This window comes from Selaginella moellendorffii, unplaced genomic scaffold (assembly GCF_000143415.4).
Source record: "Selaginella moellendorffii unplaced genomic scaffold, v1.0 SELMOscaffold_134, whole genome shotgun sequence".
NCBI lineage: Eukaryota > Viridiplantae > Streptophyta > Lycopodiopsida > Selaginellales > Selaginellaceae > Selaginella > Selaginella moellendorffii.
In genome coordinates this window covers 334,636-349,043 of record NW_003314395.1, presented here as the reverse complement: position 1 = coordinate 349,043, position 14,408 = coordinate 334,636, and the positions used below count along the sequence as shown (strand labels likewise).

Sequence of the window (14,408 nt, the reverse complement as noted above, 5' to 3'; positions counted from 1 at the left end):
ATGTCCCATGATGATTATATTCCATACAACCAACGTTGTGGTTCTTCATCCTCCCAAATACTTCTAATGCTTCCACATGTCCACGAGGCTGCTCATGACAAATGCATCAGCTTCATATCCACAATTTGCACCCATCCTGCATGAATCTTCCATGCTCCCACACCTTGCATACAGATCCACCAGACTCCTTGCCACGAACATGTCAAGATCATAGCCCGCCTTGCAAGCTGCCAAATGAAGAGCCATTCCTTTCTCGGCTTTGTCATTTCCTTTAGCTGCTCCCAAGTACTGCGAAAACTTGCTGAGCATGCCACACTTGGGAGTAGAGTCCAAGAGGTTTAGAATGTGGAATCTGTTGTCTGCATATAAAACTTCTTAAAGTTAATACATTGTTGTAGTCCAGAACTAAGCTTACCTCTTTTGCTCATCAAAAATCCAGTTTCCACCCTAGAATCAGCTGGCATGCTTCTCAAGTTGACAGCCTTGCTACTACATGCTGGAAAAAGAGATCAAGTGCCAAGCTACCTTTGGATCTATGAGTGGAGATGAAATATTGCAGGTCTACGTGCAAATTCTTGCCAATACAAATTGTTGCTCCTGAACTCATGATGATAGCCAGCCTCTTGCTGTACCCACACAACGACTCCTCTTTTTCTTTGTCAGGAATGTTCCATGCAATGGCCCCTACATCTGAAACCTACCCCTGATCCTTGAGAGCAGCCTTGAGAAGCCATCTTGTCCCTATGTGCGTGAGTTTTATCCCATAAGTACAAACTTATGAATGATTCCACATTTGTCAGTGTCGAAGCTTCTTCTGTACTTTGCCTACAGTTCCATATGCACGTAGGCTGCAGCTTGCTTCTTGTCTGGCTATAACATTCTTCCACTTCCCAAGTGATCATGGTCGGCTTGAAACAGAGCGAAATGCCAAAGCAACACTTCTTTTTTTCTTATAATTTTTATAACCATTTTGGTATCCACTACATACTATTTTAATTATAGCCTTTCCATTCTCCAATTAAACTTCTAGCATATAAAGTATTGTCAAAAAAAGTAAAATTATTATGAATTTTGGGCAAAATATTGGGGGAGATGATGTTCAATTCCTGGAGAAGTATGATCCTCATCACTGCAAGTCCTCAAAAGCTGGTGGAATGAAGGGCTGTTGTGAGTATACTCTTAGAAATGGTTGTAAGGATTTTTCTTGGCATTACTCAATAATGGATTGGTTTTGGGAGCCATGAAAGTATTGAGACAAAAATGAATTTTGAACTTTCTAGAGGATGCAAAAAGCTTGGGTTATGCTGATTATTTAATGCATTAAATTTTATTTTTACTTTTATTTATTAAAAAGGAAGAATAATGTTTGAAGGAGATTAAATTTGATTTTGACATCTTTTATTAGTTAAGCTGCTATGAACCAATTTCAGGGTCAGCAGGCCGTTAAAAAGAAAAGAGAACTCTTCTCAGGGCCCATCAGTGTCTCTAGATTTGTCGGTATTACTGCCCACTGCCTTGTCCCAATTCAGGAATATTAACTCGATTCCCTGTTGATGGGCGGTGCACATTGTGCCCTTCACACAGGATTTCCTCATCTCTTAGGATCATTGTTCCTCCAGAGCTAACTCAAGGTTAAAAACTAGCAAATGCTAACCCTTTCTTTGACATATCTAGTCTATTGTAAAGTTGTTGAGCTTGCTACCCACGTTAGAACACTAACACACGCTCAGACAACTTTGTGTTTCAGAACCAAAAATGTTGACAGAAAAGAGAAACAAAGAGAGACATTATAATTCTTTAAAACCACCTTTCCATAGTATTTAAGTTATAGTCTCTCCATTATTTTTTCTCTCTCTCTCTCTCTCTCTCTCTCTCTCTCTCTCAAAAAACATTATTAGCTAATAAAAGATACGGTGAAATCAACTCCTTTTTCAATAAATAAAAGTCGTAAAGCATAAAATATAATCAACAAAGGCATCGTTTTCGCCATCTCAACAGCCTCACCACCATACAGTGAAAGTGCTCCAGATCTGGAGTTACCTACGATCAGCTCATTGCCTGGGTTGCTGTGTCGACCAAGCCAGCATCGCTACACTCAGTGAGGATGAAGTGAAAGCAAACCCGTCCGGTTTTAAGACTTCCAGAACAAAGCTGCAAGTGACCATAACTCGGCAGTCCTTCGCAGTACTACATGCTCAGCACCAGTGATACTCCCACGGACGCAATGACTTCGTCTCTATATCTGGAGATAGTCAAGTAAATTACCTTCCCAATTGCCACAGCTGCCCAAGCCTTCAGTTCTGCCACGAAAGTTTATCAGCATCAGTTGAAACAGCTCGTCCAGTTCGTTGTGCTGAGCATAGTCGGCAATCAAGGTAGTCCACGATGTTGCTTCCAGGGTATTCATTTAAAAACTTGACGAGGCTTCGACACCTTGCATAGAGATTGTTGCGACGAATATAACCTTTGCAGATCGACGAAGCTCTCTGTGTCTTCTTCACTCCAAACACTGGAACAGGTCTTCCAATGCAGTATCAACCGTTTGAGCGTCCAGATCACAGCCTCGGTACTTCATGAGAGCAAGGCATCGTCCGTTGGTGCCGTTTAGAGCGAAGACAGAGTGCATTCTAGACCACACTAATCCCGCCGCTTAAACCGCTATGCTGGTAGCACCGTACTTTCACAAGCTCATAGTCAGAGAATCGTCTTCCTCCTGTGCGTTTAGCACTTTAATCCTCCACTCGGGCTCTTTCTTCTCAGTCAGAGAATCGTCCACCACAACTGCCAGAGGATTCGTCACGTCGATCCGCCACTGAGGGTCCTGAAAGATCGCATTCCTGCGCTGTTTTCTTCGAGATAACATCCATCGCAAGAGCAAAAAGCACGCAAGCAGCACCAAGATCGCAACCAAAACCCAGAGAAAAAGCTGGAGCAGCGACCAGGGCGTCCTCCGAGCCACTGTAACCACTACCGCGGGTGTCGGTGTGGCCATCGCTGCGTTGTGACCGTCGCGACGATGGTGATGGTGGTGGTGGTGGTGGTGGTGGTGGTGGTGGCGGCCTTCATGATGGTGACCATGGTGATGGTGGTGAACAACCAGAGGAGCTCCATCACCGGCTGGAGCTGGATCGTGGTGGCGAGCATGATCATGGAGAGCAGGCGCTGGAGCTCGATCACCAGGGTGGTGGCCGCGAGCATGAACGAAAGCAGCTGGCGCTGGAGCCGGAGCTGGAACTGGAGCGCCACCTTGAAGAACTGGAGCTAAAGCTGGCGCTGGCTCGTGGCCTCCATGAGATGCTCGAGGACGGTGGTGTCCATGCGCTGCTCGATGCGCTGGAGCTGGAGCTGGTGCTCGCGGGTGTGAAGCTCGGTGATGGCTGCCATGCCACGGCGCTGGAGCTCGGCGGCCAAGCGTTGGAGGCCCATGATCACGAGAGACCATAGCTTCTTGATGGAGAGAAGCATCCATACCTGACGAAACCGCGCGTTCCGACATCTCGAATAGAAAAATCCAAGCGAGAAAGTATAACCTAACCCTTGACTTGGAAAAAAATAGTAATACTTTTGCCTTTGTGTGAAAAAAAGGGAACTCGTTTTTACCCCAAAGTCATTGTCGTCGATGGAAGCGTCCCAGTACCGCTGGTACTCGGTCACGATTGCTCTCCGCCTAAGAGAACTCGAACTCGTCCATCTCCTCGCCGTTGTACCAGTGGAGAAACGCCTTGCGCTGGAACATGAGCGTCAACCTATTTGTGAAACAATCGACTATTCAAGAAGAGTGGAAAAACAAAGTTTGTGTGAGCACATTCTTAGCTGTGCTTGAGCTTGTCCTTGAATTCCTGCTGGAACTTCTCCAAACACTCCAGCGCTATAGTCGAATTCCTCGAATCCCGAAAAGGAAGAAGGCGAGAAGGAGCAACAGAAGCATCCAAGTTGGGAGAGTCTTCCATGAAATCAATGAGGTCTGGAAGCTCATCTTTCGTGTTTCCAAGGAGAGAGTGGAGGTCTTGATCTTGTTTGACAGGCGCAGTTGGCTTCGTGTGCAACACCAAAGAAGACAGATGCGAGGAGCTGTGCCTGATGACATACAAGCAGGAAAAGACTAAAGACGGCGCTAGCAAGTTCGCTTCCGCTGCCAAACTTGGAGATCATCGTCCTCCGGAACGTCCGCCAGCAATCTTTCGGTGTTTCCCAGCTGATCGCCTGCCTAGAAATATTTTCATAAGAGTCACCAGCTTTGCTCGTGAAACTTACTTGCCGGAGTCGCTGATCAAGTATCTTCCAAATTATAAAAGCTCCCAGAGGCATCCCCAGACAGACGCCAAGCAGCACTACGGGAATTAAAGCCCATTTTTGTGATCCTGATCATGAAATCAGCAAAAAGCAGGAGTTTTAAATCCAATCGAAAGAAAAAAAATCCAGGTAAAGGATGAGAAGTCACCTGAAACGGCTGAATCGCTTGAATCACACGACTTTGGATCATCGATTTGTATCTCGCGAATCAGCCGGTTCCCGCAATCGGCTATGAGTAAGGAGCCACAAGAACACGCCAAGCTAAACTCGCTTGAGAAACGAGCTGTGTCTCCGGCAAAGCCTGGCTTTCGAGAGCTACCTCCGGCAATGGTGGTCACTGTTGGAACTAGAAAACATGTTCTAGAGATTTTTAAAAGAGAACGAAACTTGCTGATTTTGCGTATAGCCAAGTTCCTCGTATCCGCCACAAAGACCGCGCCATTGTCGCAAATAGAAAGGCTTTGTGGGCGATTAAAAAGTGACTTTGCCGCGGGGCCGTCGACATAGCCGGACTCCCCCACGAATGAACCGGCAAAAGCTTCCAAGCTGCTGTCTAGAGGAAAAAAATAAATCTTAAGCTTTGGAGCCACAAAACAAAGCATAAGAAAAGGTTCTAGTGCTTGGCAGTCTCAGCTTCCATATGCGATTGCCACTGGAATCAAGCGCCAACACGAACTTGTTCCGTGGGTCCGGCTACAAGCCTAAGGCATTTACTGAGTGCTTGCCGAGGTCTTGACAGTAAACCTAGAACAAAAGTTTTGAGCAAGAGCGTTAAACTCACGAACAAACTGACCTGAAGCGTCATTAGCAAGCGAGGCGAGCAGCAGCGCTCCGATGATCCAGGCCGAGCTGTTCTTCATCTGTAGTTGGGCGTCCCTGCGTCTTTTGTGTTTTGCTGACGAGATGTTGTGTCGTGGCTTGTGTCATGTTTGCTATGGCGTTTCTATCCCCTCTTTTTTTTTATTATCGGTTTTTCTTTTGCTGCCTGGACCCTTTAGCAGCCCTTTCATATCGTGCTCTAAAACCCTCGTCGTTTAGCCTGAGATGGTTAGAAGATCCATTTCCTATGTGGTTAAATACCCATGAATCATAATTGAACTGTGTGTTCACGCCATTTGCAAGCTACAAAGAGTTATCATCAGTGGAAACACATGGATTTTGGTACTAGAACCATTCATGAACAATGGATAAGAACAACTAAGATGAAGGTATGCTATATATGAAGATTATCTCATGTTCTTTGGAAAAAGTTGCCAGTTCTGGTGGGTGATTATCCATATCGAGCACTAATTCTACTGTGAGAGAATATCAGATCATTGCAATGATTTCATCCCAAAAATCACATCATGGAACGTTCAATTTCAGGGCTGAACGCATTCAGCCTTCATGCAAAGAGATTGTGATGGGAATGGCATGACTGCTGCCAAGCATGTTGTGTAATTTTTGCCAAGGTATTTGTGAAATAGGTTTACAGTGAACTTTCTATTTGCAGATCCTAATCACTCATAATCAGTACAAACAAGTATAAAAGTATAAAGTATAAAAAGGTTAAATTGTCATCTTCATTTTCATTGAGAAGCTGTTAACTAATCCATAACAATCTAGATAGCATTATTTCCTTAAAATATTTTGTGCAAACTAGTGATAAAGTCTATTGAAATGTTATCTCATTCGTTTATTTATATAAAAAGAATAAAAAAAGTTAATTGTAAGTAATTAAAAAGAACAATTTGAAAAATGATTCATTAACATTTAAATATAAAGAGATTTATGTGTTTTGCTTTCTCTTCTCAAGCTAGTTTTCGAATGTTTGCAGCGTCATGGGACTTAACTTTTTAGGGCTATGCATTTTTGAGTTTAAATACTACTGAGTTACAAAATATATTGCCCAAACTCACTTGATAGTACTTGCTTCAAATTAGGTATCCTCTCTTGGTTAAATCTTATGACAAGCCAAATATCAATTTAAACATATGACCCCAAATACAAACTTTTGAATTTGGAATTTTCAGGAAGTAATCTACCATATTGTATAAAGTTTTGCTTATACTTATTGAGATGTATTAAAATTAGAATTTTTAATGAGTTGACAAGATTAATGTTAATTTATTGGATGAGTTATTACTATAGTGTCATAGGTAAAAACAAATTTCTTTTAGGCTTGCTATAAGTGGCAAATAAGTTGGTTCATAACTTTTTAGTATGACACTAGTGGATCTTTACTATGTATGATTATAACTGAATCAAGGTTCATATAGTCATTATTGTATTCTCTCATAAAATCTTCTTAAATTAGATTAATAATTTGCTATGTGTTGCATATAGCAATGCTTGGTTTGCTTATTCTTACTTATTAATCCAATTGATCTAATAAAATGTATAATTATAAGCACATTTTTTAGTTTATAAACAGAAGATTAATCTTATTAAATATCAACCATTTAGAATAAAAAGAGTATACTAGAAAGTGTTTAATAAAGTTTAAAAATTATAAACATGTTTATATATTACAAATACAAGATTAATCTAAATGGATAACAATGGTAGAATATCCTAGAATATTGAAGTATATTCTAAGTATATCCACTACTATTATGCCAAAGCAGGCTCGTTAGCAAGAGAAGAATCATATATAGTAAACCAAAAACAAAAAGTTTAATATTTAGTCAAGTTGAGTCCAAAAATAAAGTTATTAAAGATGAAATATCATCATTTTCTCTTCTTTGAAAAATAAGATATGGTCTCAAGGAAATCAAGTGGTTTTATCGTTCCATAAGTTACTTTTTTATCTACATGCCACACAATCTTTTAAAGTTTAGGGTGGTGAAGAAACTTGGTTTGTCTAAATATCCCTTTTGGTTTTCATAAGTTTATTGTGCATAAAACCATTAAACTTTATAAAAACATGAGGTTCTTGAACTTTTGAAAAAGCCACTGTAAAATACTCTTGAGCTGTATCCATAACAAATTTCACTTTATTCATCTTAACATCCCCTAACCCTTCACAAGAAAACAACCTTTTCCATAATATTTAGCTTTGTAAAAATTAAAACATTTGCCCTCCACCTTGTTGGTCCAAACAAAGGTTTTTAATGTTATTGATATCTTCATTCTTTGAGATTTGATACAATAATACTCATTTCTTACCTAAATATGAAGCATTGGGTAATTATTTATCATATTATTTACCCCATTAACCATCCTATTGACCATAGTTGATTAAGTAGCTTTAGTGATGGCATCAATCAATTTTGCTAGAAAATCTTTTCTGACTTTTTGCTACACATCCACCAAACTCAAACCATTAATAAAGCATTGCATTTTTAGCAAGCATTTGTGAAATTAAAGTAATGATTGCAGAATTTACGAACATACACATTCAAAGACAAAATCCCTTTCATGATCTTTAATAACTAGTTCACAAGATTAACTTTTTTAAACTTCTTCACAAATGAAGCATAAAGAACCTTTGTTAAATCACTTAGAAATCCTTAATGAAATTACTAAATCTAAAATAAAAACCATAAAAATATTCTAAAAATATTTTATGGTTTAGGAATTTAGAGCTTGTTGATTTCATTGGAATTGTTCTTTTTGGGGTGCTGATCCTAATGAAGAGTATGGGTCATGATGAGGATGAAGAGACTATTGATGACATTATTTTAAACAAGAGCTCAATATATCCCATGAAACAATGTTTTCCTGCAATTCCAGCATCTCATTACATCCAATAGAAGAGCTCAAGGTGCATGTCCCATGATGATTATATTCCATACAACCAACGTTGTGGTTCTTCATCCTCCCAAATACTTCTGATGCTTCCACATGTCCACGAGGCTGCTCATGACAAATGCATCAGCTTCATATCCACAATTTGCACCCATCCTACATGAATCTTCCATGCTCCCACACCTTGCGTACAGATCCACCAGACTCCTTGCCACGAACATGTCAAGATCATGACCCACCTTGCAAGCTGCTGAATGAAGAGCCATTCCTTTCTCAGCTTTGTCATTTCCTTTAGCTGCTCCCAAGTACTGCGAAAACTTGCTGAGCATGCCACACTTGGGAGTAGAGTCCAAGAGGTTTAGAATGTGGAATCTATTGTCTGCGTATAAAACTTCTTAAAGTTAATACATTGTTGCAGTCCAGAACTAAGCTTACCTCTTTTGCTCATCAAAAATCCAGTTTCCATCCTGGAATCAGCTGGCACACTTCTTAAGTTGATAGCCTTGCTACTATGTGCTGGAAAAAGAGATCAAGTGCCAAGCTACCTTTGCAGCTATGAGTGGAGATGAAACATTGCAGATCTACATGCGAATTCTTGCCAATACAAATTGTTGCTCCTGAACTCACGATGATAGACAGCCTCTTGCTGTACCCACACAACGACTCCTCTTTTTCTTTGTCAGGAATGTTCCATGCAATGGCCCCTACGTCTGAAACGTACCCTGATCCTTGAGAGCAGCCTTGAGAAGCCATCTTGTCCCTATGTGCATGAGTTTTATCCCATAAGTACAAACTTATGAATGATTCCACGTTTGTCAGTGTCGAAGCTTCTTCTGAACTTTGCCTACAGTTCCATATGCACGTAGGCTGCATCTTGCTTCTTGTCTGGCTATAACATTCTTCCACTTCCCAAGTGATCATGAAACAGAGCAAAATGCCAAAGCAACACTCCTTTATTTCTTATAATTTTTATAACCATTTTGGTATCCACTACATACTAGATATCCACTACATACATACGAAAGTTTATCAGCATCAGTTGAAACAGCTCGTCCAGTTCGTTGTGCTGAGCATAGTCGGCAATCAAGGTAGTCCACGATGTTGCTTCCAGGGTATTCATTTAAAAACTTGACGAGGCTTCGACACCTTGCATAGAGATTGTTGCGACGAATATAACCTTTGCAGATCGACGAAGCTCTCTGTGTCTTCTTCACTCCAAACACTGGAACAGGTCTTCCAATGCAGTATCAACCGTTTGAGCGTCCAGATCACAGCCTCGGTACTTCATGAGAGCAAGGCATCGTCCGTTGGTGCCGTTTAGAGCGAAGACAGAGTGCATTCTAGACCACACTAATCCCGCCGCTTAAACCGCTATGCTGGTAGCACCGTACTTTCACAAGCTCATAGTCAGAGAATCGTCTTCCTCCTGTGCGTTTAGCACTTTAATCCTCCACTCGGGCTCTTTCTTCTCAGTCAGAGAATCGTCCACCACAACTGCCAGAGGATTCGTCACTTCGATCCGCCACTGAGGGTCCTGAAAGATCGCATTCCTGCGCTGTTTCCTTCGAGATAACATCCATCGCACTAGCAAAAAGCACGCAAGCAGCACCAAGATCGCAACCAAAACCCAGAGAAGAAGCTGGAGCAGCGACCAGGGCGTCCTCCGAGCCACTGTAACCACTGCCGCGGGTGTTGGTGTGGCCATCGCTGCGTTGTGACCGTCGCGACGGTGGTGGTGGTGGTGGTGGTGGCGGCCTCCATGATGGTGACCATGGTGATGGTGGTGGCCTCCGTGATGGTGACCATGGTGATGGTGGTGAACAACCAGAGGAGCTCCATCACCGTGATGATGATGGTACACCGCTGCTGCTGGAGCTGGATCGTGGTGGCGAGCATGATCAAGGAGAGCAGGCGCTGGAGCTCGATCACCAGGGTGGTGGCCACGAGCATGAACGAAAGCAGCTGGCGCTGGAGCTGGAGCTGGAACTGGGGCGCCACCTTGAAGAACTGGAGCTAAAGCTGGCGCTGGCTCGTGGCCTCCATGAGATGCTCGAGGACGGTGGTGTCCATGTGCTGCTCGATGCGTTGGAGCTGGAGGGTGTGAAGCTCGGTGATGGCCGCCATGCCAGGGCGCTTGAGCTCGGCGGCCAAGCGTTGGAGGCCCATGATCGCGAGAGACCATAGCTTCTTGATGGAGAGAAGCATCCATACCTGACGAAACCGCGCGTTCCGACATCTCGAATAGAAAAATCCAAGCGAGAAAATATAACCTAACCCTTGACTTTGAAAAAAATAGTAATACTTTTGCCTTTGTGAAAAAAGAGAATGGTTTTTTACGCTGTGGATTGCGCGGCGAGTTGGATCCTCCCCAAAGTCATCGTCGTCATGGAAGCGTCCTGGTACTGCTGGTACTTGGTCACCAGATCGTTGAGATTGCTCTCCGCCTCAGAGAACTCGAGCTCGTCCATCTCCTCGGCCCGCCGGAACATGAGCGTCAACTTATTTGTAAAACAATGGACTATTCAAGAAGAGTGGAAAAACAAAGCTTGTTTGAGCACATTCTTAGCTGTGCTTGAGCTTGTCCCTGAATTCCTGCTGGAACTTCTCCAAACACTCGAGCTCCATAGTCAAATTCCTCGAATCCGGAAAAGGAAGAGAGAAGGAGCAACAGAAGATTCCAAGTTCGGAGAGTTCCATTAAATCAATGAGGTCTGGAGGCTCATCTTTCGTGTTTCCAAGGAGAGAGTGGAGGTCTTGATCTTGTTTGACAGGCGCAGTTGGCTTCGTTTTTACTTCGTGTGCAACACCAAAGAAGACAGACGCGAGGAGCTTTGCCTGATGACATACAAGCAGGAAAAGACTAAAGACGGCGCTAGCAAGTTCGCTTCTGCTGCCGAACCTGCAGATCATCGTCCTCCAGAACGTCCGCCAGCAATCTTTCAGTGTTTCCCAGCTGATCGCCTGCCTAGAAATATTTTCATAAGAGTCACCAGCTTTGCTCGTGAAACTTACTTGCCGGAGTCGCTGATCAAGTATCTTCCAAATTATAAAAGCTCCCAGAGGCATCCCCAGACAGACGCCAAGCAGCACTACGGGAATTAAAGCCCATTTTTGTGATCCTGATCATGAAATAAACAAAAAGCAAGAGTTTTTAAATCCAATCGAAAGAAAAAAAATTCAGGTAAAGGATGAGAAGTCACCTGAAACGGCTGAATCGCTTGAATCACACGACTTTGGATCATCGATTTGTATCTTGCGTATCAGCCGGTTCCGCGATCGGCTATGAGTAAGGAGCCACAAGAACACGCCAAGCTAAAGTCGCTTGAGAAACGAGCTGTGTCTCCGGGCTGTCGGCAATGCCTGGCCTTCGAGAGCTACCTCCGGCAATGGTGGTCACTGTTGGAAACAGAAAAAATGTTCTAGAGATTTTTAAAAGAGAAAACGAAACTACCTTCGCCATCCTTGCTGATTTTGCGTATAGCCAAGTTCCCCACAAAGACCGCGCCATTGTCACAAATTTGTGGGCGATTAAAAAGTGGGCCGTCGACATAGCCGGACTGCCCCACGAGTGAACCGGCAAGAGCTTCCAAGCTGCTATCTAGAGGAAAAAAAATTCTTAAGCTTTGGCGCCACAAAACAAAGCATAAGAAAAGCCTCTAGTGCTTACTCCAGTCGAGAATTCCCCGTGCAGCGAGTGGCAGACGCTCCCCAAGGGTATGAGGATCGTCAGTAGCGTGCGAGAGTGGCAGTCTCAGCTTCCATATACGATTGCCACTAGAATCAAGCGCCAACACAAACTTGTTCCGCAGGTCCATATACAAGCCAAAGGCATTTACCGAGTGCTTGTCGACAGCACAGTAAACCCAGAACTAGTAAGAGAGTTAAACTCACTAACAAACTGACCTGAAGCGTCATTAGCAAGCGAGGCGAGCAGTAGCGCTCTGATGATCCAGGCCGAGCTGTTCTTCATATCGTGCTCTAAAACCCTCAAGCGTCGTTTAGCCTGAGATGGTTAGAAGATCCATTTCCTATGTGGTTAAATACCCATGTGTTCACGCCATTCGCAAGCTACAAAGAGTTATCATCAAGCAAGGCAGTGGAAACACATGGATTTTGGTACTAGAACTATTCATGAACAATGGATAAGAACAACTAAGATCCATCGAGAAAGGTATGCTATATATGAAGAAACTTTAGGATTATCTCATGTTCTTTGGAAAATGTTGCCAGTTTGATTATCCATATCGAGCGTGAGAGAATATCAGATCATTGCAATGATTTCATCCCAAAATATCACATCCCAGATCAAGCATGGAACGTTCAATTTCAGGGCGGAATGCATTCAGCCTTCATGCTAAGAGATTGTGATGGGAATGGCACGACTGCTGCCAAGCATGTTGTGTAACACATTTGCTGTGAGCCCTATAATGTTTGTTATGGATTAGTTAATGAAGAGCTTCTCAATGAAGATGACAATTTAAACTTTTGATTAGGATCACTGTAAACCTATTTCACAAAGACCTTGGCAAATATATATCTAGATAGCATTATTTCCTTAAAATATTTTGTGCAAACTAGTGATAAAGTCTATTGAAATGTTATCTCATTTGTTTATTTATATATAAATGATAAAAACTTTAGTTGTAAGTAATTAAAGAGAATAATTTCTGAAATTTAAGGTTTCAATATAAAGAGATTTAGAATATTAGGATATTTAGGGCTAAGCATTTTTGAGTTTAAATACTTCAAAGTTCACTCAATATTACTTGTTTAAAATTCGGTATCCTCTCTAGGTTAAGTCTCATGATATGCCAAATATCAATTTAAGCATATGATCCCCAAATGTAAACTTTTAATTTGGATTTCTCAGGAAGTCAATCTACCATATTGTATAAAGTTTTGCTTGTACTTATTAAAATGTACTAGACACATTAGCAATTTCATAAGTTGACAAAATTAATGTTAACTTATTGGATGAGTTATTACTATAGTATCATAAGTAAAAATAAATTTCCTATAAGCTTGCTATGGGTGACAAATAAATTGGTTTATAACTGTTTAGTACAACACTAGTGGATCCTTACTATGTATGATTATAAGTGGATCGAGGTTCAAATGATCATTATTGTATTCTTTCAAAAACTTTTTTTAAATTAGATTAAAAACAGCAAGTTTAATGTTTAGTCAAGTTGAGTCCAAAAATAAAGTTATTAGGGATGAAATAATCATTTTCTATTCTTTAAAAGATAAGATGTGGTTTTAGAGAAACCAAGTGGTTTTATCGTTCCATAAATTACGTTTTGATCTAGATGCCACACAATCTTTTAAAGTTCAGGGTGGTGAAGAAACTTGGTTTGTCTAAATATCCTCTTTGGTTTTCAGAAGTTTATTGTGCATAAAACCATTAAACTTTATAAAAACTTGAGGTTCTTGAACTTTTATCACAAAATATAAAAAAGAATACTCTTGAGATGTATCTATAATGAATTCCACTATAATCACCTTAACATCCCCCAACCCTTCACAAGAGAACAATTTTTTCTACAACATTCAGCTTTGTAAAAATTAAAACATTAACCCTCCACTTTATTGGTCCAAACAAAGGTTTTTAACTTTATTGTCATCTTATGATACAATAATTATTATTTCTTCCCTAAATGTAAAGCATTAGGTAATTGGTTATCATGTTGTTTACCTCATTAACCATTATATTGACCATAGTTGACTGAGTTGGTTTAGTGATGGCATTAATCAATTTTGCTATAAAATCTTTTTTGACTTTTTGCTACAAATCCACCAAACTCAAACCATTGATAAAACATTGCATCTTTAGCAAGCATTTGTAAAATTAAAGTAATGATCACAAAACTTACGAAAATCCTTTGCATGAATTTTAATAACTAGTTCACAAAATCAACTTTTTCAAACTTCTTCACAAATGAAGCATAAAGAACCTTTGTTAAACCACTTAGAAATCCTTAATGAAATTACCAAATCTAAAATAAAAACCATAAAAATATTCTAAAAATATTTCATGGTTTAGGGATTTAGGGCTTATTGATTTCATTGGAATTGGGACAAGGGGATGCTAATCCTAATTTGGTAATGATAGTCACAATGAGGATGAAGAGACTGTTGATGATGTCATTATAAAACAAAAGCCAAATTAAAAGTTCAAAATGACATCAAGGAGGTGAATAAACTCAATGTATAACTTAGAACTTGTAAAAACAAACATAACAAAAGAAACTAATCTATCTACAATCATCCATACTCCAAAACTAGAGCTAGGGCAAGAAGTCAGTTTGCCTTATCTATACTAAATCCCTTGTACTTCAATATAGTTGTGCCCCTCACATGACATTGTCCCCCATCTAAAGGAAACT

The 14,408-nt window shown here is 41.0% G+C and overlaps 1 protein-coding gene across 1 annotated transcript; it reads right to left on the bottom strand.

The window, feature by feature from the left end:
• Nucleotides 1–3,749: 3,749 nt before the first annotated feature.
• Nucleotides 3,750–5,153, bottom strand: LOC112343122. The gene is made up of 4 exons (XM_024666092.1): nucleotides 5,087–5,153; nucleotides 4,442–4,846; nucleotides 4,255–4,361; nucleotides 3,750–4,207 (listed from the first exon to the last, which is right to left on the bottom strand). The coding sequence occupies exons 1-4, from the start codon at nucleotides 5,151–5,153 to the stop codon at nucleotides 4,115–4,117; spliced, it is 672 nt and encodes a 223-aa protein (XP_024521860.1). The 3' UTR covers nucleotides 3,750–4,114.
• Between the last annotated feature and the right edge of the window lie 9,255 nt (nucleotides 5,154–14,408).

Excerpts from the sequence above, each read along its gene's own strand:
- LOC112343122 (XM_024666092.1), bottom strand. The coding sequence starts at position 5,153 with ATGAAGAACAGCTCGGCCTGGATCATCGGAGCGCTGCTGCTCGCCTCG. Across the intron at positions 4,847-5,086 it reads GCTTGCTAATGACGCTTCAG|ACAGCAGCTTGGAAGCTTTT; the intron begins GTCAGTTTGTTC and ends TTTTTCCTCTAG. Across the intron at positions 4,208-4,254 it reads TTGATCAGCGACTCCGGCAA|GCAGGCGATCAGCTGGGAAA; the intron begins GTAAGTTTCACG and ends AAATATTTCTAG.